Genomic DNA, 25,424 nt, shown 5'->3' with positions numbered 1-25,424 from the left:
GACATTACTAGTTAACTAGTTCACATTTTTGGCTGTCACTACGGTCACTACTCATTTATTAACCCTTTAACACCTAAGACTTTGTCGATGACGCTTCAACGCAAAATCTTATACTGTACAGTAAATGGAAGAAGATAAACACTGGATGTTCACTGTATTGTTCACATCCGTCGTCACGTTTTTGAATGACTTAACGCTTGAGTTGGTTTGTGTTTATTTACACAATTGTGATTTAATGAAAAAAGTGTAATTGCAAAATAGTGTATTTTTGACATTTCTAGAATTTCGATAAAGTATTTGTGCATATGTGTAATGGAAGTGCAGCTATTTCTTTCACAGATTACAAAATTATTAAAAAAAAATTAAGTCAAGCGATGTATTTTTGCTTGTTCTTCAATCATTTCCAAACATGTAATCCACAATATCTCATAGGCAGGAGAGGCTACAGCAAAAAGACTTCCTCTTTCAGCATGGACAGAAAAATTGCATAATCTGCACTTCGTGCATCAGCTGGTGCCACCATGGCATAGATACTCGGTGGGATTCAGGCTTAAATCCCACTGGCAGCTCTGATTCCCTCCAAGATTCATTAGCTTGGGATAGTCTCTTTTTTTGAAAGCGTGAAAGCTCACTGGAGCTGAGGACCAAACGCCCCGGTCACCCTGAGAGCTGTGGTCTCAGTTTATTTCAGGTTGAGCTGAATAACAGAAGGGAAGTAATACAATGTGTCACTAGAACGGAAAAACACTGAACACAGTACAAAATTGGCAAGATTCACAAAATGTTGCAAAATGTTTAACAGAATAGCAAATGAAGAAAATGTGGTGTAGTGAGGAAGTCCAGACACTTAAAGGATGACAGGTGTCAAAACACAGATAAAAGTTAATGAAGCTAAATCAGGGTCAGGCAGGCAGTGGTAAAACACGGGCATGATTAAACTTTGAGTAGAACAGGACAGGTGTAGATCGAGGCAGGCGGCAGGCAAACTGGGTCAGGTAAACAGAAGATCAGGTCCAGATAGAAACGCTCAGTAATGCAGGCAGGCTGGTACAAACAATACTTCGCACTGAGTGAGGCTTTGTGTAGTGCTTAAGTGTCATGTAGGTGAAGGCAAATGAGAATCAGGTGAGTGCCATCTAAGAACTGCACACTGGGGTTGCTGGGAGGTGAAGTTTGTTAGTACTCTGGACTGCTGATAACAAGCTCCTTGCTCTGCTCCATTCCGATGCATCCACTTGCAAATAGATCCATATACGTGTTTGTTTTTTCTTATTTAGGCTGGCATCTGGATCAAAACTGTACGGTTGTAAAACTCCAGTATTTCTCATCACTTTTGTTGCACCACTAATTTCAGTTTGGGTTGTGAGAGGCTATAAGCTAGCAGCAGAGAGTGTAAACAAATGGTTAATAAGAAATAAGAGCAGACTTACTCTACACTAACGGTCCTTATCACAACTCAGAGGTGAATTTCTAATGAATTACTGTCGCTCTGCAGAAACTGTCCTAGAAAACTGGACAATTTTTAAAATTTGGGCTAAAAACTTTAAAATCATGATTAAAAGACCACTAGGAACGTTTTTACAATAGATTGAAAGATTATTGGAGTGGGACTTTAAGTGAGTTCGAGAAAAGAAAAAAACATTAAATTTGTCTTCTGATTTCATTGATAACTTATCATGTGTAGATGAGGCTTTTGTCATAATGTATTAGTTATCTGCAGAAAAACAATCTCAGAAAATTCTACAGGAAATAAAGTTCTAATATACAAAACTTTACTTATTGTTTATTTAACTACAGTTAGGACACAAAAACAGGCCTTCTTTTTACTGTCCAACCATGTTATCACGCTGTACAGTCCGCAAGCACAAATTAGCATCCAGGAAAAAACTCTTTATTACTCGTTTGGCTCCCGGAAGGAACACAATACTTTCACAAAAGCCTATTATGAGGGAGCTCTGCCTCCTGTCACACGTACCTGACTATTGTCCCGGTAAAGGCCATTCTCTGTGAGTCACATTGTTATGTTAATGACACAATAAAGCACACAGTAGCACGGGAAGTTTGTGGAGATAATGGGGAGGCAGTCAACAGCAAAGTGTTTGCAGCTCATGGAATCTTTCAGAATGTTGTGCAGCTTGAAGCTCAGCTGGGCGTCCTCCGAGGAAACGAAACTGTCTGGAGAAGAATATTGATGGAGGTTTATTTCGTAGAAGGCGTGGTTCAGCTTACTGCAGTAGACTGAGAGAAGGAGTGAGGGCTGGAAGGAAACTCCAGAAATGAGCTCAAATTCATCTGCTCAAAACTTAATTTAAGTATCTTGGATGTTTTTTTTCTTACCTAATGGTGTTTCATTGTTGGTAATTTGACCACTGTGTGTCTTTATTTTCCAAACCACAATGAGTAATACATGTTTTTACCTGCAACTTACTTTCTCTGTGGAGAATTCTCTCATTTGCTCGAAATACCAGAAAATCATGGACTCAGAAAGGAGCTGGGAAGCTTCTGTAACTGCTGCAGGTGTCAGAAATGGAGGAGTGAGAATCCAAAGGCTGAAGACAGTTTGTGGAAACAAAAGTCCAAACAAAACCAAATGAGTTGATGTGGCTGCCACCGTATCAGGGGAAGTTGGGTAGTGTGTTTAGAACAGACACAACTTATTGCAGTGACATTCCCAGAAGGTGAGTGTCTCTGTGACCTCCACACCAACAGGGAAGCAAAAAAGACTGTTTTTAGGTTACATCCTTAAAATAGGTGAGCCATAAAGAATTAAATCATGTCACAGAGCCTCAGTTCACATTGGAGAAACACTTTAAAAATAAGAACTTGATCTTACAAATAAAAAAGAATAATTTCTACATTACCCAGGATTCTCTGTTTTTAAGTATTATTGTCCATCTCTGTCTCTGGATGGGGTTGTGTGATCCACTGATGTGTGTCAACTCAGTGATCTGTGGAAATATAGAGGTGACAATGATTTATTGATCGTGTTTGTGCAATATTACATAACATAATTCTATATGTAAATCATCAGAAAACTCCCTTTTTTTGGCCGGTGTCATTGACGAGTCACGTGAAAGCGTAAATGGACTTTCAAGTCTAATGGTGATATATTTTAAATTTTTTAGATCCAATATATATAATTTATTTTTCAGTGCTGGTTTCAGACAGGACCCAGTCCACTGAGACATCACTAAAGTCTTGTTTGGTCCCATGAAATCACACTAAGATCTAAAGGTATTACAAATATTTTTGAGAAAAATAGAAAATCCAGTATTAGAAGATGATTTAATTTACCTTAGGAGGTTTTTGTACTGAGTTACCATGATTTTTGCAATTTTTTATATATATATTATGAGCCCCTGGACAACCCAGACACTCCATTTGGGATGGAATTGTATTTTTATTGGATATTGTAAAACATGGGAAGAAATATCTATGATGACTCAAGAGTACTCTTGTTGAACTAATGTTATTGGACATCTGTGAGTTTTTTTATTATTATTTTGTACAAAAATTGAACAGCCATTTATTTGTTTGTCCCCTTTGTTCAGGTCAGGTTTTTTTCCTTTATCCTGAATGTGATGGATGAATCACACACATTTCTAAAGGCTACAATCGCATTACCACCATTATATTTGACTCTTCCATTAACATTCAGTTTGTTAAAAAGCACAAACTCACAACGATTGTTGCCTTAAGGCCCTTCACAAAATAAACATTAAATAAAGAAAATATTATCATGCACATTTTTCCAAACAACTCAGTTTATTAAAATTCAATGTCTTCATTCCAATGAGACCAGATTGTCTAAGTTGCATAATATGATAGTGTATAATTGAGCAGCCGGTTAGATTTATTTGTTTTTAATTAAATTATCATATCCCAGTTATATATAAAAAATGTATTTTTGCATATTTTATTGTACTTTTTTGTCTCAAAAAGTCTAACACTTATCACATCTGGATGTGACAAAAATGCAAACTCAGCTCTACAAAAATGATCCATTCATAGTCTAATCATGACTTCAAAGTTCTTTTTTTGTTCACTGCAAACACAAAAGTGCTATGAAATAATAAAATGATAAAGTGCAGCAAAGTAGAACCATTTGTCCGACAGACTTTAAAATGTAAAAAAAGGATTCAAGGATTTCAACCTTGAATGAACAAATATGTTCATCATGAGCAATTATTTCTAAATTTCAAGTTTTTTGATGCACTTTTAAGTTTAAAGCTGATTGGAAAGAGGGTTTGTCGTGCCTATCATGCATTTTTTAAATAAAAACTGCCATCACTGATTCCTGCTGGATGTCAACTGCAGTAGAAGATCAAGTCAGGGATTGGTGGAACCTGCAACACAACACTGACCTCTTGTGTCAAGTTGGTTAAACAACAAGCATGAGCTCAGAGCTGCAAATGTAGTTTCTTCAAAATCTCATCAAAGCAAAGATACGGGGCAAATCTGATAAACAAATGCATGTTTTTAATCATTTAATTATCAGTTTTATTTGTTTGTATTTTAGAAAAATGATACATTGTTATAAAAGGGTTTGAAATGACATCATCTGTCTTTCATTTTGTTTTCCATGATTGTAAAGTTGCCATTTTTACTGTGAAGAATTGCAGGAGATTTATTTATTTACAAAAGACACTTTTATCTAGAAGCAACAATGCAGCTGTGAAGGTTTTAGTATGTGTGCAATTTTACAGGGAACTGTTTCCTGAACAAAGTTTAAAATTAACAATCACGTATATTATTTTTGTGTTTATTAGACATCTATCCAGGCTTTGCATACAGGATTGATGTCCATGACCTCACATCTGTTCGGGTTTAGTGGAATTAAGTTGCATTAAAACTTACAACTGGTTTCCTGCTCCTTTCAAATGTGTTTCTGTGTTGCTTAATGCTCATTGTGGTGTTACCGGTAGTACAAAAACATACATTTGAGAAGGCTAGGGGCAAAATAAATGTCCTGTAATTGGTAAATGATGGAAACCATTTGGAAAAATAATAAAATTGTTGTTTTTTTTAAGAAAAACAAGATTTTTTGTTACCAACACAAATTTTAATGCTGTCATAAATGTATACAACATTAGATGTTACTTCTTTAACATCTCTTTTCACATCATACATAGATTTTGTTAAGATCCTTTTTCATATTCCAGTTTTATTTTTTATTTTTTCTGAAGTTGTCAAACGGAGGTGCTCCAAATAGGAACATTTTACATTGGATCAAATGCACAAACTGTAGATCCAGACAGAAATGAGTCTTCACTGATTCATAATTTATAACCACAAACTTATGTAATGGTCAAACAACACCTGTCTGTGACAGAAATATTGACATTTCAAAGGGAAACCGTTGGCCCCTGTACATAAATCTATTACACAAATCTGAATCTGAAGACTGACTCTACAGGATCTGTGGTGTAGTGGTTAGCACTGTCAGCTCTGTTCAAATCTCTGAAGTCCTTCCTGTATGCAGTTTGCATGTTCTCCAAGCGCTTCCTCCCACAGTCCAAACGCATGTTCCATTGGTTGATTGATGACTGAAGTTTCCCATGGGAGTAAATGTGAGTGTGTGGTCCTGTGATGAACTGGGAAACTGTCCAGAATTTACCCTCCCTTCGCTCTGAAGTAGCTGGGATAGGTCCAGTGTGATTCTCAAATGACAAACCGGGAACAGAAGCGCTCCTTAACATAAACCTACGAACACATCATTTTTTGTTTGTTTGTTTGTTCTTCTGTTGAAAAGCAAAAATTAGAAAATCTCTCCCAACATGATGAATTATTTGGATTTGAGACTCAAATTACCTTTGCTGCTCTTTTGCTGACAATCCTCCAAGCAGGATTTTATTTTTTTACTTTCTTTAAAATGCTTAAAATGGGTTTGAGGCAGCTCTTGGTCCAGAGGTCAGAAAAAATATCCTTAAATAGTCATTTAAATAACATTTTTCAAATTCTTTCCACTGTGGCTCAGCTAAATCCCTCCTTCAATAAAAACATGCACTCAGCAGTCATGCCACTCAAGTGAGGTGACTGAAAGATATATTTGCAGCATTGAATAGTTCATACATGCTTCAAATGTACCAACGTTAGTTTAAAGTGTAGAGACTGGGAGGGGAGGATCAGGAAGAGTCGGAGCCTCCCGAGTCTTCTGAAGAGTCGTACTCGTCTGCAGACTCGGTGAGGGCAGGGTACGGGCGCGGCTGGTCCAGGTTCACATAGGTGACATTCAGGCTGATGTAGTGTTCTCCCTCCAGGCCTGAAAGAATGGTCGAGACCGCCGACACCAGAGTGGAAAAACTCGGCCTGAGCTCTGCGTCAGGATCCCAGCACTGCAGCATGATTTTATACCTACACAAGAGAGATGGTGAAATGTGAAACTGCTCTCGTTTCACTATAAATAACGAATAAAAAGTGTTTTTTAAGCTCCGGTGGTAAATATTTCCCACAGTTTTGCACAAGTGCAACTGAATGTTCTTCCCTTCTAGTTATTTATTTATTTTTTTTATAATCTCAGTGGGGAAATTAGGAAATTATTGTCATGTTTTTAATGTACAAGACCTTACTTCTTAAAGGCCCTCTCCAATGTTTTTGGTGTTATAAATGAGTTCTTGAGGCATTTTTCTGGCATTTATTTAAAAAACAATAAGCTCAAAATTATGTTTCTGAATATTTCTAATCCAAATAATTGTGAACTGAGAGCACACAAAAAAACAGGATTTTTGTGGTGTAGAAAATACAGGGGGTGGGGCACAAGCTCCCTGTTTAGACTAAATGTAGAGCTTTCAGCAACGAGGAGGGGACGGGGGTTGGGAATGCTCGGCTCCACCTCAGAGGCGACTTTAAAACACATGTTGGAAAGTCGCACACATATAAATACCATTTATAGTTTTTCACGAACTCCTTGTCAGCACTTCCACATCTGACCACCAGAGGGAGCCCTCATCTGAGTACTGACCCTGCACTCCTTCTCCTTAATCAGCAGTCACTCCCTCAGCCGGATCTCCTCAGCTGTTTCTAATCTACCTCATCACCACCAGTGTATATGGCCTCCCTGCTGTCACCACCTCTGTGTGAAGTCTTGTACTGCCTTGTATACATTTCTGAGTGGTTTTTTTGCTTTGTTTTCTCTATTGGTTTTGATCTCTGCTTGTCTCCATGTCATCCTGTCTGCCCATGCCTGGACTCTGACTTCCCTTTGCCTTCCCCCTTTGTTTATGGTTGTTATTAAACCTTGGCTGCTTATGGATCCAAACGCCTCTGTCTCATTGTCACATTCGTAGCCCAGACAGATACTAGTCTAACAAAGCTGGAAAGGTGCCTGAACTGCCTATAAGTTCATCTAAATATGAGGAAATTTCACCGTTGTGACTCCAAGCATTTTGACAATGTGAAGACCTAGTGATTTTTATCTGAAGAAAAAAAAATTAAAATATTTTTAAAATGAGTTAATAATCCAGTGTAAAGTCAAAAGACAAATACAAATTAAAGAAAAATAATAAACTTAGCTAAAGGCCAGGTTAGAGAGATGGACCTTGAATCTTTTCTTTAAAATATCTCTGGTCTCTGAGGTTTTGTGTTGGGGCAGGGGTCTGCTACCTTCAACACTTAAACAGCCTTTCGGGTCAATTTCTTGCCAACCAAAACTCAGAAGGAGCCACTAAGTCTTCTCTCCCCCTTTAGAAAAATAAGATACCGATTTATATTCATGTTTTGGATAGCTGTGTGTAGGGGTAGAGGGAGAAATCAGATTCAGCCTTTGTCTTTGGTTTCCACCAAACCAACCAAAAGTCTTTACTCTTCAGCCCCTCATCAATAAATGTTGGATTATTATTATTTCTTAATTCATTTTTTTGTATTTATCCAATTCTAATCTAAAAAAAACAGAATTATTCTCAGTTTATGTCAGTGTCACTGCGGTTTAGCTCCCTGCTGCACATCACAAAACAAACAAGTGTCCAACACTGGTCAACCCCATTTTTAACAAATGTTTGATGCACTTCCTACTCATGTTTAAGTCACTGAGTAACTGCTGCAGGGATAAACGTTAACTCTGAAAAGACACCGCATAACTACGCTTGAAGAGCAAGAAGTGGACAATTCGCTCTGCTGAGAGACCATCTAAACAGCATGTCAGAATAAATGTCAGTTTGTGTCATTTCTTTATCACTTTCGGAGCTTCGCAGCTGTGACTTTCCTACTTACAATGGGTCAGGGCAGTACTGCGGCTGAGGAAGCCTCCTGCCCTTCATTAGGTAATTTGTTATATCATATGGATCCACATCTGGGTAAGGGCTGGCTCCTCTGGTTAACATCTCCCACATCAGCACTCCAAAAGACCACTGCAACAACAAAGATGCACTGAACACATTTACATTGTTAAACCCATGCAGCTCTGCATTCCTGAATTGAACGCACTCACCACATCGGATTTAGAGGTGAACTTCTGTGTCTGCAGACTCTCAATGGCCATCCACTTAACAGGTAATTTAGCCTTCCTGTGGTCTTGAATGCTGTAGTATTCCTTATCAAAAACATCTCTGGCCATCCCAAAATCTGCTACCTTCACAGTGTAGGACTCATCCAGCCTGTGGACAGAAGAAATTATATTATGACATCAGAATTCACAGTATGAATGTTTTCTGCAAACATTTGTTGCTCTTGTAGATGCTGCTTTTTCTGTGACCACTGACTGCACTGAAGAGATTGCAGAGAGGGAGATTCCAGAGGAGAGACAGTGAATATATTGGTAGAAGGATGCTGAGCTGCCAGGAAAGAGGTCTAGAGGAAGACCAAAGAGGAGGTTTATGGATGCAGTGAATGAAGACATGAAGGTGGCTGGTGTTAGAGTGGAGGATGGAAAAGACAGGGTTAGATGAAGGAAGCTGATTGGCTGTGGCGACCCCTGAAGGGAAAAGCCGAAAGGAAAAGAAAAAGAATTGGCATGATAGTGTATCTCTGTAACTAAAACTTATTTTTAATAAAATAGTTAACAAAATAAGTCAAAATGACAGTAAAAGTGTAAGGAAAATGCATTTATGTGTTTTATAAAATATCTGCCATGTCTCTTATTTGTGGATTGAAAATAATGAATTAATATAAAAATTCAAATAAATGTTTTTTGACAGCAAAAGCACTAAGGTGCATCAATCTAGTGGAGTTGAATAATTAATAGAGAATTCCTTTTTTCCAACATTTTTTCTGTTTTCAGAAAGTGTTCCTCCTTAAATCATATAACACAATATTAAATTAGCATATTAAAAACTCTCACTCATCTGGCTTGTGTTTGTGACTTTTTCTAGAGTCTGTTCTTTGATTTAAATTAACTTGTAAGTCATGGTTTTGGTGATGAAATATAAAGTAATTTTTGTGCCACCATGTTATGAACAAAAGTCAAAGTTTTGAGATCAAAATTTCCTAAATTGCAAACAAAATGTAAAGTTTTAAGTATTAAATTTCTTAATTTGCAAAAGAAAATATAAAATATTTGCTTTCAAAAAATGTTTTTTTGCTTTCAAAACATATTTCTTGCGCTTGTAGCACAAATGTTTTCAGATGCATTGTGTCTCATCTCATTTTCTCCCTATTTTTGATTTTGCATTCCCAGTGAAACTGTATTTTTATTTGAATGGAAATTGAATTTAAAATGGCAAAAGTTTAGTGTTTTGCTCTTGTAAACTGTGGCGTACAAGTTTCATACTTTGTGTGATTGCAACCAACTTCCAAAGTGTTTTTTTTTCTTCTTGTTTCTTCAGTTAAGTTCAGGTTCAATCAGACAGGAAATAAAATCTAAAATAAAATCACATTCTCTTGCTTTTTTGTGACTCACATGCAATTACGTGCTGCAAGATCTCTATGCACAAACTTTTTCTGAGCCAAGTACTCCATCCCTTTAGCAACCTGCAGTCCAAAGCCGATGAGGTCCTTCACAGTCGGGTTCTAAAACAAGCATTACAGTTTTATTTGGCAAGTGGTCCTAAAATCAGAGGTGTGTGGATGCTGCTGTCGCACCCTCTTCTCGCAGCGTATAAAGTGGCGCAGGTCCCCATGTTTCATGTATGGCAGGACCACTAGGGGGAGCCCTTCCTGTGGCAGGAGGATGCCCAGCAGAGACAGCACATTGGTGTGGTGGAAACCCTTCATTATGATGCCTTCTTTTAGGAACTGCTCCACCTCTTCAACGTCTGTTATTCCTGGTGGGACAGTAAAATTATAAGAGATTTAGTGAAAACATGGAGTCTGTGCTTCTCAAACCCAATTTAGATTATTTTTCCCAGATGAGAAACCTTGTTGTGCTTCCTTAAAACAAAATAAACCCCACCCGAAAAGCAGACTTAACTATTCAATGACTTAACAGCACAGTGGATTTCCCTGCTGGAGGAGTCTGATAGGTAGCCATGATAGACTGTTCCAAAATGGCCTGCAAGGAAAGCATTAATCAAAGCGGAAAAAAAAAGCTTAGTTAAAATGCAATTAAAGTTTTTATTTAGTTTATTTGCTGGATTTTCTTACCCTTCCCTATTATGCGGTGATGCTGCACAACAAGCGTCTCGGCGGGGATGAGAACATCTTTTACCTCCTCCAGCAGCTCGGGCCTAAAGCTGGAGATGGAGATCTTCTCTGTGGGCATGAGGGGAGTGAGGACCGGATCTATGCCACTCGCGGAGTACGACAGACTTTGGAAAGCCACTGAACCCACCAGAGGGGTGGGAGGACTGAGGGAGATTACTGATTAAAAGAAGAAAAACACAGGTTAAATGACCTATATGCAGCATGAAGATGGAGACAATAATGTGTGCTTAGTTATGCAGTCACCTCTTCTGTAGTCTCCCACAGGTGACAGGTCCAGAGGAATTGCACCCGAGCGGATAGAACCAATGGCCAAACGTGCCTCCACCATGGAGGCTGAAAAACATTTCACAACTTTCGCTGATCATCAACCCAAAAGAGAGGACGAGCACATGTACTTCCGATGCAAAACCTGAGATGTTTCAGTTGAAAAGCTTCATTCAAAATTCCAGGGCAGGAGTTGTTGAGCACTCACATTCAAAGTCCACAACACGGAGTTGAGAGTCGGGGGTCGCTCACCTTTCTTCTTCTTTCTCAAATGTTTCATGACGACAAAAGCCAGCACAGCTCCGGCCACCAGAGCCACCAGGATCCCCAGAACGATTCCCACCATGTAGTGGTTGCTGACCCTCACCACAACACCGACGTCGTAAACCTCACCGTTGATCGATATCTGGAGTTCAGCACAGTTTGTGTTATTGTGAGGACAATAACGAAACCTGTCAACCTATTTTCTGTTTTAAATGATACATGAAACTGCAAAAAGTTAAAGCTAAACATCCTAATAGTGTCGTAGAGTTAATTTAACTACAAGAACTAAAAACCTGAAAATGTGAAAACACATAACAGCATAGGAATGGTTCACGCTAACAATCATTTGAAGAAGTAATCATTTATTACCCACCTTCACCGGCAGCCCCTCGCTGGGGATGGACATATTTTTGGGGATTCTGCAGGTGATCTCATTGTCCAGGACTTTAGCATTGCAATCCACATCAGCTACCGCCATGATGATGGTCATACAGGAGCTCACCAGGTTCAGCTTTTTATGCTGGGTAAACAGAGGGTTGAATCAGTTGGGAAAGAGAGTTTTAAATAACTTAAGAAACCCTTAAAAGGACTACACATTAGGTCTATCATAATGTTATAAACAATTCCACCATTAGGTTCTAAGCTGGAAAAACGAGAAAACATTTTTTCCTTTTTGGTTTTAAAGGAAATAGAAGAGAAAGTGGTTTTAAATAAGATTTTTGCTTTTATTTTGAAAACCCAACATGATACTTTGCTTATGCAGCGTTCTGTTTACAGTGGCTTTATGGTAAGTTTCTAACAAAAGAATCAAGAATAATGGTGTAGATAAAAAAAAAAAAAACTGTATCAGAATGTGAACTCTCGTTTTTTTTCAAAATAAAAGCATTCTGAATATGATTTTACAATGTAAATGTTGTCATTTTTATTCTAAATATGTGCGAATCTTCTAACATGAAAGACGGACTTACATGAAGTGAGACTTCATCAAACCCTGGGTACAAACTCAGCACATGCTCATCTGTTTCAAAAGGTATGGGCTCGCCGGAGGGGTGATAGGAAAACTCTTTTTTCCAAAGGCCAATCGCTCCATCCATATCAAAGGAAAGTTCTCCCTTTTCCGTCTCGTCTCTTTGGAACACGGGAGTAATGCATTCCATTCTGTTGCTCTTGGACTTGCCTATGCACTCCTGTAACAGCAGTGCATTGTTTGGAGAATTCTATCATGGAGCATGCATGTAACTGTATGGTGTGTGCTTTACCGCTGTAACCGGTTTCAGGTGGCTTTCACTGGGGCTAAAGCGAATGACGGTGCGATAAACAGAATCCAGGTTTTGCCCTTCAATCACAATTTTTGAGCCTCTGCAATAGAAACACACAAAAAATCACGGTTTTATTTATACTTCATGTTTGTATAATGAACTTCTGTTAGTATTTCAGGTTTGCAACACATACAAAAGCAGATAAATCTTTGCAGCAATTAATTTTCTTCCTAAAACCACCTGAATTTCAAGCTGAAATAGTTTTGTCTAGCAGCATCGCTGCCACAGCTGTTCTTCTGGTTGACTGAAGCAGAAATATTTGCCTGCAATGATGTCATCATTTTTGGGGACTGTCATTCACTATGCCCAAAATTCATTTTTATTGGATACTAGTTATGTGCAAATTTTGGTGAGTTTTTTAATACGTTGCAAGGGCAAAATTTTTGCTCAAAAGCGCAGTAAGAAAGAAAATTACAAAAACAATCTGATCCTTGCAGTCTGAACCGCTGCCAGCCATGAAAAAAAACACTCAAGTCTGAGATAAACCTTTTCTACCAAAAAAAAAAAAACGTGTTTAGCCACATTATGTTTGGGTTATAGATTTCTCAAGGCTTTATTTTAACTCGAATTCCTTTCAAAAATATTTTATTAACCCCTAAGGGGAAATCAGATTTCTTGCAAACAGGTGGAGGTCTGAACTACATTCAGCTCCTTCTGCAGCAGCATGCCTTTGAATCTGCGGCATGTAAATTAGGTTATGAAAACATGCACAGATGATCCTGTAAATGTTGTTAAATCCAGATGAATGCGCCAAGTGTTGAGTTACTCTGTACTTACATTCTTAAGTACATTTTACAAAGAAACTGGCTAAAGCCCCAAGTCTCCTACCTGTTAAAGCTGCAATCAGGCCGCACGGCTGTAATGTTTGGGTTTTCTTTGTAATAAAACACTTTGGTTGTGTGAACGCGGGACTTGTCAATGAAAACTCTCAGAGGGACGTCCCGCACCTCTGAGATGGCCTGAGACAAACAGATGATGGATGAAATATTCCCTTTTGACTCAGTCACCCTGCAGAGAAAGAAAGGGGAACTCATGGTTTGACTAACAGAGGAATATTCCGAGCCTTCTCACTTTAATGGATACAGTAAGCATTTCCAGTAGGTGAGTCAGTTTTTATCTTCAAGAGAGGAGGAATTCAAACAAGTGTGAGCAGGTTTGGATGTGAGTGAAATGATAGCATGAAGAAGAACATTTGTTAACCTTTGTATTGGGCAGGGGACATCATTGAGGGTGACTTTTCTGGTCTTTCCAGCATCCAGGTGAGGTCCAGTCACTGTGATAAGGGTTCCACCAATGCGAGGCCCATAGTTGGGCTTAATTTTTGTGATGTTGGGAATCTAAAGTGAAACAGTTTTAAGACTTTTTAAAAAAAATCGTAAGAATTCTTTGTGGAGTTGTCAAGAACAAGTTTCAAAATCATTACCACAAATGTAAACCCTGGCATTTCTGCCTTCCCATCAATAGTGTAACGGCTCTCCACTCTGTCCTCGTGCACTTCCACTGTGATGCTGACTGGTTTGGATAAGTTGGTGGTTCCGGAGCGGATTTTACACACTAAGCTGAAAAGCAGCAGAAGAAACCACAAAAAATAAACATATTTATGGATTGTACATTTTCTGCAACATTGGTCTTTTTTTTTTTACAGTAAACTAGAATATCTGCAGACGTGTGTAGACAATAAAGCTAACAGATTTGATCCTTTTTGGATATAGTCTAAATGTAAAATGATACATCAGTAGAGATGTACCCTGATGACAAAAACTTGTCAGATGAAGTGAATGAAACCTGAAATGTGTCCTTATAAAGCTAATTCATACAAAATGATTACAAAAGAATTCAAGATAAACTTCGATTAAAATTATGTTTTGGTGTTTTTAACATGTACCGCCTGCATTTTTTAATGATATAAAGAAAGTTAGGCACAAAATGTCACTTCTGAGTATTCGTTTATTCAAATCGTTGTGAATCAGAAGCCAATATAAACAAGCAGTTGGAAAAAGAGCTGGGATTGCTTTTAACATAGCTCAAAAGATTATCAGAGTTGGTCTTTAAATAGCTTGAAATAAGCTAAAGTAGCATCGGATTAGTATTATGCCAACTTTTGGTGAACTAGCAACTCAAAAAAACTCACACATTTCGTTTTTATTTCAAGTGACCTTTCCAAAAATGTAAAATATTGTGACATTTGATGGAGGAGAACCTGCAGTGGGACTCACTGTGTGTTGTTGCTTTTCAGAGAGTTCACGGTGCAGGCCGTGTGTCCCAGTCGGATCTGGTGGGTTCTGGAGGTGATGGCGGGTCTTAAGGGAGACTGGAATTCCCTCCCACATACGGTCAGCTCTGTTTGACCATCAGGGGCGGCAGTGCGTGGAGAGAACTACATCAATAAAAATAACAAAGTAGTGTCTGGATGTACACTCATTATTTCTATGAGATGCACAGAAGGGTTTTATTGAACTATTCTCACCCCTGTAATCACTGGTGGACAAGAGTCGTTCCTCCATCGACTTTGACACTCGCTCCTCCATGAACACACCCCAGAGCACCAGCCACAGCCCATGAACTTTGGGGCCGTCAGACACATAGCACAGGTCATGAAGTGTTGGCAGCCGGGCCCTCTCTGGGGTACTTGGATCATCTGAGCAGCAAACATCATTTATTATTAAAGTGACCCAATCAGAAGGGTTATTTTCAGCTTAGAAAACAAACACAAAGAGAGGCAGAATGGTACCTTGTCTCCAACCACAAAAAGTAGATACTCTGTTGAGTACACAGCAGCGATGGATGAAACCCTCTGATTCTCCACTAAAGAATAATTGGCAAAAAGGACCGGGCTGGATCTCGTCAGGACAAGCTGCAAAGCCAGATCAGAAAAGTGGATGTTGTATCAACAGCATTAACCAGAAGAGTTCTGACAGATGAACATGCATACCTGCAGCAGACGTCCAGTCGAAGTGCCAATGTGTGCAACAGTCTTGCTGTCTATAGTTGTGACCAGGAGGGAAGTAAGCAGGACGTTTGTCATCTTTCTGTTGAAGAGGTCCACTCTGTAGTAGGGCTTGGACACCATGGTGGGATGGTCTCTGCATGTGGCATTGTTCTCCATGCTCTTCAGAAAGTATTAAAAGAAATGTAAGTAAAGAGAGCTGTAAGAAACTATCTGCACCGTCATCTAAACTTTATCACTGGTTTCCAACAAAATCCACCCGCATACTGTATATTATCGTAAGGTCTTGGGGTTTGTTGTATTATTTAAAGCTGCAAGAAGCCCTCACACACATATTTTGCTCCTTGAAGTCCCACTCCATCTATATTTGTACCTCGTTTATAGAAGTCTTTTAATTACCCAAAATCAAAAACCCATGTCGTTTTTTTTACGACGTGTTTTCTGCAGAGGCAGGAGTCCATCAGAAATTTGCCTCTGAGTTATGGGCGGGACTGTTGGTGTGGATGTAACCCTTCACTGATGTCCCATCATTCTTGTGTTTACACTCTGTCCAGATAACTTAGAGTAGGGTTCTGCAACCTTCAACACTTAAAGAGCCAATTGGATGGATTTTTCGCACACCGCAACCCAGCAAGAGTCACCAGGTCTTAGCTCACCCTTTAGAGAAATAAGACTGATTTGTATTTGTGTTATTGTTCCCACTGAGATACATACAAATGATTTTTTTTGGCATAAAAACATTGGTAAAAATAGTATTTTTTTTCAAAATATCAAATAGCTTATAACCTTTACAAAGGTTCTAATGACTTCTTTTCAAAATAAAAGACTTCCTGTGTCACGTATCTCAATGCAGCATATATAGTATGATAATATAATGACTTAAAATGATTTTATTTTTCAGTTTTTCTGTGCTTCGTTGCCAGAAATGCACAAATCTAGCAAATCAAAATTAAATCAAAGCCAATTCAATGACCCTTTTTGCATTTTCTTAACCTTAAGAGGTTAAAATACTTCAGTTTGTTCAAAAATAGAAAATCTGCCTAATAACTCTTGAAAATACATTTTGGTTGTGCTTACTGACCTCAGATTTATTTATTTTACCTTTTGTGGTACATGATAAAAAATCTGTCAAAATGCTGTGCATCGACGGTTAAACTACGAATTTAAAGAATTATGGGTATTATCAGTCAGGAAACTCACAAAGTGACACTGTTTTTCAACTGTTTGTGAATGGATAGAAAAAAGTTAGGGTTTACTTTTTTCACTTTACTACTTATTTTTTACTTATGTTTCCATTTAAAATTAAAAACTGTATTTTTCTTAAATCAGAGAGACACAATGAAGGGGTTGCTGAACCCTGGCTTAGCAGAGCAACACAAGCGGCGAGCAATATCGGAACCCTGGAGCCGTACAGTTTGAGCCACATTCCAGCTCAGACGAGGAAAATTAAGACATTATTATATCTACTTGTTTTCAGTTGAATGCATCAAAGTGGAGAGGAGCAGAAAAACTTTGGCCAGCCCCTTTAATGTCACAACGGAGGGCTTTTTCACCTGATTGGTTTTCATCTGATCTCAATCCATCACGATTTGAGTAAAGAAATAATCAGAAATTCTTTTATACATGTCCTCCTTTATGAGAAAAATGCAAGAAGAACATTTTAAAAACACCAAAACCCCATTTTCATTGGAGTGCGTTTTGATCTGTGTTACTGTGTGGAGTTGGGTGTACAGTCAGAATTGTTTGTCCATGTCCTTCAAACATGCACATATAAAAAACTCCATGGTTGCTGTGCACCTATCACTAGATTTTCAGTCAGAATCTGACTTCAGCTCTGCTGTGTTATATTGTTTAGAACATTTCATCAAAGACCCACTACAGTCATCTTTTGATCTATTCTTAAACAATTCTGAGTGGTCTTTTAATCATGATTATGCCGTTTTTAGCAAACAAAAAACGTCATTTTCAGAGACATAGTTTCTGTAGAGTAGCAATGGTTCGTAAGAAATTTGCCTTTGAGTTGTGTTTGCATGTGTGTAGGGCCACAATTTTCATTGTAGTGGGTCTGTAATACTTTTATAAACATATTGTTTTAAAGAAAGCATGATGGAGAGTTGTGACTGTTCATATTTGCTATGTCAACATTTTCCAAATGAGGCTAAGCGTAAGGATGGCACAGAAGTATCTGACAGTTTGAGTCTTTGTGCACATTCAACAGATGAAATGTTACCTTTGTCCAAAAGAAGCCACAGTTTACCATTACCATAGATAATAAAACCAACAGATTTATAGATGAAAGAGGCCTCAGCTGTTTTCCTGTGAGGTTGTCAGGCTAGAAGAGCTGCAGAGTCCTGACACACCAGATCTGTTATGATAATATGATATTGTGTGTATTAAGAGGCTATGATAGATGATGGTTTCACCCGCCACTGATAGAAGAGGAGCCAAGACAAAGAGCAGGATAGAAACAACTCAAGGTGGTATCGTGAAAGCATTTTTAGAAACAAATGTGTCTTCTGGACTGCAAAGATAATTCCTGATCGTCCTAATTTTGACTTTTTAGAATATTAAAAACTATAGAAAGTTTACTTTTAAGTAAAATCTGTTCAAGACAAGTACTAGAATTGAACTTAATTCACCATAAATCAGTGCGCTTTGACAAAAAAAAAAAAAACATTTAAAAAGTTTGGGGAAGAAAGTGTCTGATTTTATCAGAGGAAAAAGGCAAGAACTGGAGTATGTCTGCAGTTAGGACACAGAAATGTATGTTTTTTCCTCACTTTTTCTCAGTCTGAGTTAAGGTGTCATGCAAGTTATAAAACTAATATATTTGAAGTAGTCAACCTTCAGAATATGCTGTAGCAATGTCTCCTAAAGATAAACATTTTAAGCTACACTTAATTTAAACACATTTTTTTTTTTAATATTTTTAGAAAATTAGCGTTAGCCTTACTGAAAACCCTACAAGTAAAAAAAGGAAAATGAAAGGTATAAAAATATTAAAACATTCTTGACCAAAATGATTGATGTGGAGATTACAAAAAAGTGAATATTAGAAATAGACACCTTAATAATAAATATTTCATTCTGATTTGAGTACTTCAGCATTGCTTTGTTGTAAATATTCCTGTCATTAGTACAGCACTATAATAATTTATTTGCATACTCGCTTAAAGATTATACAAAGACTGGAGTCTTGGGTTACCAGAAGGAGTTGGTGAATGAAGCTGCACCCCAATCAGTTTTTTTTTCCCAGTTTTCATAACCAGATGAAGAACAGAAGATTCTGAGGATGGGTTTTATGATGTGATTCCATTAATATCTGAATTAAGAACGGTAGCGACTGATTTTAGACACTTTCTCAGTAGAAAGGAAGTATTGGATCAAAAATGTTTTGGCAAATTGTCACAATGATAACACAGTTCAAGGAGAAGTTGGAGGAATATAGATTGGAGGTTGAAAAACTAAAGCTGGACAGTTTGTTTACTGCTCCAAGACCAGTTTCAGTGGAAGGACAAAGACATTCGCCCAACATGATTCTGCTGCACATTAAACTACAAGGTTAGTATCTACCAATACTAACAAGGATTCACACTCATCCTCTGAGGTCCGTTTTCCAAGAAGCACCAGAACTGCATTACATCTTCAGCTGTGACAGACAATCTTAACTGAGTGAACCCCCTCCCCAGTCTAGACTCATCGGGGGAGAGGTGTCAAGATTCGAGCTCAGGTGTCCCTGTTAAATACCACTTTTTGTTGAAGTCTTGGTGCCCTGGTAGATCTTTCTAACCCAGCTATTCAGATATGCTTTTCTGTACTTTGAGAGTTAAATTAAGCTTCAATAATATCCAACTTGAATGACCTAAGTACAACCCTTTTAGTCAGGGTGTAACGATTGATTTTAACAATGATTTGATTAATATCATGATTTGTGGCTGCCAATGCGATTCATATTAAATATTGGTTTATTTTGAACAATTCTATTTACTGAACTAAAATCAATCCACAAAATCTTTAGACAAAAGTTCAAGCAGTGTGACTCAGAGATGAATACCTGGTACTGAACAGTGCAGGTGAAGTTTTCCAGATTTCTTGTATAAATTATTTAGGTTGATTTGATTCGATTCTGCCTCAGACAGATTGATCAAAGGGATAGAAATCGGTTCATTGATTGATTGTTACATCCCTACTTTTTAGCAGTCAGACCGTGGCTCAGTACTGAACAGTTTTGAATATTATCTGGTGCTTTGAAAGAACCAGCTCACAATTAATGTTGAAAAATCTTATGATTCGTGAGTTTTTTGTTTTGATGAAAGAAGCTGAAGATTGCATTGTTACCACCTGATTATCAGAGAGAAGTTAATGAGAGACTGTGTGACATGATTTAAATCCCTGGGCAATCCCTAAAAGTCATTGCATATGATTACAGAGACCTTTGCTTATGTTGTAATCAGGATATTGAGGAAGATGCGCTTGTCAGGAAATCCTAAATAATTACAGTCCATGCATTGTTGGTTGTCTCAGAGACTGCAGGTAACCGGGTTAGTAAGAAAAGGCACCATGATACAATGGAACCACATTTCCTCTACGGAACACTGGGAAAATATAAACCTAATGAAAGCAAAAGTTATAAAGTCTTTAGATCTCATAGAGGATAAACAGTTTTACAATGACTAATAAGAATATACATATAGTGCTCCGCAAAAACCAATACTATACTCCTGGCAACAAGCAACACATCTTGATGTATATGTTACATAAAAAAGAAATGCTTTCCCATTTACTATTCTAGATTAGATTTTTTTTGGAAGTCCATCTTAATTATTATCGATTTAGAATCCTTAAATGTGGAGTGCAAGGTAAGTGGGAGTACATCTTTCATCCATTTATTATTAATAATTATTAAAGTGTCTTGTGATAAGGATTGAGAAATTCATATAAACCACAGCAACCACTCTCCTGAAAGCAGTCCTTACTTGCAATGACGTAAAAACATTTCTCCAACACAACTAGGGCTACATGTGAAGAAGGCCTTAGTTTGAATTGTCATATTTACTGTAGCAGTTTTTTTTTATGTGGTATTTTTTTCATCCATATTTTGCTTAAAACAGAGATGCATAATTTTGTAAATAAATATCCTTGTGTTTTATTGAAAATTTTTAATAAATCCTTGTTGGTTTCAAATAGGATCAAGACTGAATACATTCCAGGAACTGCTTATGTTAGATGTTTTGGAAATAAATCCAAGATAGCAGATTGGGATGGTTTGGACGTGTCCAGAGGAGGGACAGTGATGACTTTGGTAAAAGGATGCTGAGTTAGAGGTACCAGGAAAGAAGAAGCGCAAAAAAGAGAGATTCGTGTAGTGAAGGAGGATATGAAAATGATCAGTGTGGATGATTTGTTCTGGTGACCATAAACAGAGCAGCCAACAGATCCAGTTAGCCGTTCCTATTGGACATTTTATAATTTGTGAGAGTGGAAACTGCCTTAAACCCTCTCTGGGCAGGCATTGCAGATTTGCAACAGCTAAATGCTAGCATAATATTAGTTATTTCTAGTTTTGTTTCTTTTTTGCATTGTTTTGAAAAGCTGGAGTTCATATCATATTCAAGTCTTTAGTGGTCACTTATCACGCAGGGTTAATGTTGCAAATCTGCAACATCCCAGAACTCATAGCATATGAAGGTCTCTCTAAAAAAAATATCAGAGTTGTATATTACCACCACATATGATCATTTTCCCCAAATATCAGATTTTTTCTGTTACTAAAACCTACTAATGGCGTTCACCACAGCCCACTGGGCATTCTTTTCTTTCACTGTTGGTGTGAAGCATAAAATACAAATTCAATATTCATAGGATCTTTAAAATAACCCTTGAAGAAAATTTCTCAATGATCAAATGACTGATTTACTCTGTTTTGACCGACTTTTACAACAAAAAAGTTTAAGTTCTTCCTGGTAATATTCTTCTAAAACATTCATGAAATGTGTTTTTAAACATTTACTATTTAATTCTGATAATTTTCATTTATTCATTTGTTAGTGTGAAAATAGTGTAAGCATTTATAAGTAATAATTTTACTACTGGAAAATTAATTAAAAAAAACAAAAAATGTTGTTTTCCAACATGCTTCATAAAAAGAGCATCTTAATGTTTTGCAAAACAATAAAAAAATGTTGGGCATTTGCCTGTTGAGACTCGGATCCACATAAATTGGGAAAGAATGAATAGATATATTAACATGACTTCAGATCAAATGTTTTGTTGGAGTTTCTCTTTGTTTCAATAAAAACAATATCAAGCCTGAATCATTTATTTGCACGACTGAATCAATTTCTGGCTCCCATAAGCAAAAAATTATTATTGAGTGAGATACAAAGGTTTCCAATTGGAAACACAAAGCAGAATAAAAAGAAAACAATTGGTAATAGTTTGCAAAGAATCCAAAACCAGTCAGTTTCATGTTTCTTCTTACTTTGGCATTTTAGCTTCATTGCTAAAAACAATTCCAAAGCTACCTAGCGTTTCACACATCTTCTAATACTTAAAAAGTTAAGACAGACATAGAAAGACACTTTTCAGAAGTTTGGTAAAGAATCTAACAAAAAAAATCAATCAACACCTGTTTGCTTGATCAGTCACATTGATTTCTGGAGGCTATTTATGCCTTCACAGGCAAATGTAGGGCAGAGTCACCAATCAGCTCATGAAATAGGATTTTGGTCTGTGAAATGGAGCCAGAGAGCCTCGGGAAAACAGAAATTGGCAAAACTTGCAAACTTCACAAGAAAGTACTGACAGAGATTCAAAACTATCTTCTAATGATGAATGAACAATACTGGCAATGTGTTCTTTTTTACTTTGAATAAATATAAAAAGCATATAAGTGTGCATGGAAAGGCTTCACCTAAGTTTTTTATTTAACCCACCCATGATTCTGGCTCAGAAATTTTGACATATTTTAACATTTCTTGTACTATGTGAATGCAGGGTATCAAAACAAACGTGTTTTTTATTGAGTCTCTCAAAACACTGCTTTAAAGGCTTTAGTTGATCGCCAATGCTGTAGAAACATTTGTGTTTGTGTTGTATTTAAAGTTTGCTGTAATACACTGAATGTCATTTTGTTTTGTTAAACACACACATATTGCATCTAAAACATGTCAAAAGGTAAGTCAGACAGACTTCAACCGTTCATTTTTAAAGACCATCAAATTGAAGAAAAAACGCAAATCTGATATTCTAAAAAATGTTATTTTTCCTAGATTCATCACATCTAGATACCATGCTACCACCAAATGTTATGAATTTCTGTCAATGATTCACTTCAATCTGGTTTCATCTGAGCAGAACTCAAACTCGTTAGCATGACGTTGTTTATCCTTTAGGTATTTTTGCACGATATCTAAGAAAAGGCAGGATGCACACCTGAAATCACCCAAACTCAACTGATATTACTGTACAACACCACAAAGACGAGAGAAACAAAATTAGATTTGTTTTAAGTGAACTGTTAAAAAAAACCCACTGCTCTTCTTTACTTTCCTGCCTTGATTTGTCTGACAGAGATCTGCTGATTGTGAAGTGATGGACTCACCTCATGAGGACAGCTCTCACAAATCTGGAAATGGCAAAGTCCTCTGGAGAGCTGCTCTGGTCCAGACTCACAGCAATCATCCACCCCATCCGAAATTGCTTTATTGACGTTGTCCATGGGAAAGGCGCACAAAGCAGAATCCTCCTCTGTGACCCCGTTGTCATCTGTGACAGCAAACACGCCGTAGAGGATGTCTTCATCCTCCTCTGCCCCCAACTCCTCTGCCAACTCCCTGCCTGCTTTCCCAAAATAGGCTGCTTGGACCACATTGTAGACGATATCCTTATAGGGTTCTCCAGGTATGTTCCTCCGCCTGCGCTTCGGCTCAAAGCGACACTCCAGGATCAACTCTCGATACCTCTTCATCTCCCACTCACTCCGAGGGAGCCGTCCTAAACGAGTCTGAAAAGGGGACAAGTCTTGATCCGGACTTTCTCTCTGGACTGAGAGGAAGTAGACGAACTCCTGGGTGAAGAAGCTGTAGACATATTCAATGTGGTAAGCCCTACGCAGGCTGGGAAGAACAGTTAGTCCTCGTACATCACTATAGAAACCGTCCTCTGTGGCGAGTGGCCTGCGTACAGAAATGGATTTCCTCCCATAACGCTGGGTCACACTGTCGTTGACTGAAGCTGCAACAAAGAAGTAGACAGTGTGGCCTTCTTCCACCATGGAGACTTTGGTCCCAAAGGGGCTGGCCACACAATCAGGACAGTAAGCAGCAGAGTTTGAGTCCTTTCGATACAAACACTTTGTACGAGAAGGTGGCTCTCCATTAGAGTTGAGCTGATGGAAATAGCACACACCAAACTGAGAACTTCCACAAGAATACAAGTACATAAAGAAAGTATCCAATAGCAGTACTTGGCTGTTAGTGTTCTCTACAAAATTGTAATCCTTTTCAATGTCACATAATTCACATATTTGACACTCTGGGCTTCCAGCTGGTCCAGTTCGGAGCTCCCAGACTTTCTCCAAGCTCCTGTTGATAGCTTCGATCACATTCTGTGACGCCACATAGACCTCCTGGTAAAAGGAGTTGTTGACGATGTTCTGGATGGGACCCTTGGCCTGAAAGAAGGGCATGGTGTAGACAACTGAGAAGTTCACAGGACTGGGGGCCAGTGAAGGGCAGCTTGAAAGGGCTAAAGTCAACAAAGTTTGGAGCCAGATGAATGACTCCCATTGTGCAGTCCAGTGGACCATCTCCCCTATGGGTTGTGAAGGAGAACGACAGCACAGACGGCTTGGGTTACCTCCAGTTGTGGTGTTGCAGCAGACGCATCCTTTCAACTGATACTGGAATGACCAAAAAAAAAAAAAAAACTGTATAAGAAATCCAACTTGTTATCATACTTTAGGATAGCTTTAAAAACATTGAATTGGACAAAGAATTGGAAATACAATATCTGGTTTAAGTTTTGCAAAAACCTGTTCTCTGTTCAGCTCTTTGAGGAAAACTTCTATTAAAATATAACTGCCAGTATGTGGGATAATAGCAATTGATGTCTTGATGTTTATTTTAATGGCCCAAAATAATGAAATACATACAGAAATGATTTATATACAGTTTAGCCGAAAATACAAAAGGGGTTTATACAAATATACCCCCCATGTGTTCTAAGTTTTATAACCCTTACTGTCACAATCATATCTGTCCAACATATGAAGCCCACAGCTCTTATCTGTTTGTTGCTGTTGGACAGGACAAACTACAACACAAACTAGTTAACACTCAGTGACCTAGTGGAAGAGTGTCTGACCTGAAACAGGAAGGTTGTGGGGTCAAATCCAGACACTTTAAAAATGCGACCCAATGCCTCTCTGTTTGACTGAGCTGTAAGTGATTGGATTGCTGGTTTAAAACACCAAAACGGCTGCCAAGCGCGGCAGTGTCTGCAGCTCACCACTCCCCCAAGGGATGGCTCAAATGCAGAGAACAACTAATGGAACTGTAAATTTAAATAAATATTGTCAAAATTATGGACATAAAAATGTAACATTGTGATGATTAGTGAAAGATACATGGTCTCTTTCAGTTTTTAATGATCATTTAAAATTAAATAAATTAAAAAAGACTGAATGTTGTCAAATCCGTAGACATGTGTTTACTAAACAACTCATTTCTGACTTCCCTCATAGGATTCTGAAGAACAAAAATAAAGACTGAAGTGGGACAGTGACCCCCCGCCCCACCCCCCACCACCATCATCAAAACCCCGACAATGCCTTAAAATACAAGATTAAGCTAAATAAAGTAAAGCTTGTTTTGTTTACCTGCCTGCAAATTAAAATACCCCACTAACAACGACTAAACCTGAACTCCCAGTTATTGAAAACAAAGGAGATCTTTGAAATCAGTTTGTACAAGCATTTATTTTTCGTGTATAATCTGACTTTTTTTAATATGGTGTGTCGTAGATCTGTTTTGTAATCTGCCTCCAGTGGTCTT

At 37.9% G+C, this 25,424-nt stretch overlaps 1 protein-coding gene across 1 annotated transcript in view; it reads right to left on the bottom strand.

The window, feature by feature from the left end:
* Positions 1-5,019: 5,019 nt before the first annotated feature.
* The window catches only part of mst1rb (macrophage stimulating 1 receptor b), a 22,585-nt gene continuing 2,180 nt past the window's right edge, over positions 5,020-25,424 (bottom strand). Inside the window, exons 2-21 of the mRNA XM_024270508.2 lie at positions 22,973-24,271; positions 15,355-15,531; positions 15,154-15,276; positions 14,890-15,060; positions 14,639-14,799; positions 13,846-13,981; positions 13,623-13,759; positions 13,251-13,430; positions 12,363-12,462; positions 12,072-12,290; positions 11,477-11,623; positions 11,092-11,245; positions 10,819-10,908; positions 10,516-10,731; positions 10,343-10,423; positions 10,015-10,196; positions 9,833-9,942; positions 8,426-8,591; positions 8,209-8,345; positions 5,020-6,354 (exon numbers count right to left, since the gene is read on the bottom strand). Of these exons, the coding sequence (XP_024126276.1) occupies positions 6,126-6,354; positions 8,209-8,345; positions 8,426-8,591; positions 9,833-9,942; positions 10,015-10,196; positions 10,343-10,423; positions 10,516-10,731; positions 10,819-10,908; positions 11,092-11,245; positions 11,477-11,623; positions 12,072-12,290; positions 12,363-12,462; positions 13,251-13,430; positions 13,623-13,759; positions 13,846-13,981; positions 14,639-14,799; positions 14,890-15,060; positions 15,154-15,276; positions 15,355-15,531; positions 22,973-24,178 (4,122 nt within the window). The 5' untranslated portion in view covers positions 24,179-24,271 and the 3' untranslated portion in view covers positions 5,020-6,125. The remainder of the gene's footprint in view (positions 6,355-8,208; positions 8,346-8,425; positions 8,592-9,832; positions 9,943-10,014; positions 10,197-10,342; positions 10,424-10,515; positions 10,732-10,818; positions 10,909-11,091; positions 11,246-11,476; positions 11,624-12,071; positions 12,291-12,362; positions 12,463-13,250; positions 13,431-13,622; positions 13,760-13,845; positions 13,982-14,638; positions 14,800-14,889; positions 15,061-15,153; positions 15,277-15,354; positions 15,532-22,972; positions 24,272-25,424) is intronic.

The sequence above is a fragment of the Oryzias melastigma genome, linkage group LG1 (assembly GCF_002922805.2).
Source record: "Oryzias melastigma strain HK-1 linkage group LG1, ASM292280v2, whole genome shotgun sequence".
Taxonomy (NCBI): Eukaryota; Metazoa; Chordata; class Actinopteri; order Beloniformes; family Adrianichthyidae; genus Oryzias; species Oryzias melastigma.
This window is presented reverse-complemented; position numbering and strand designations above follow the sequence as displayed.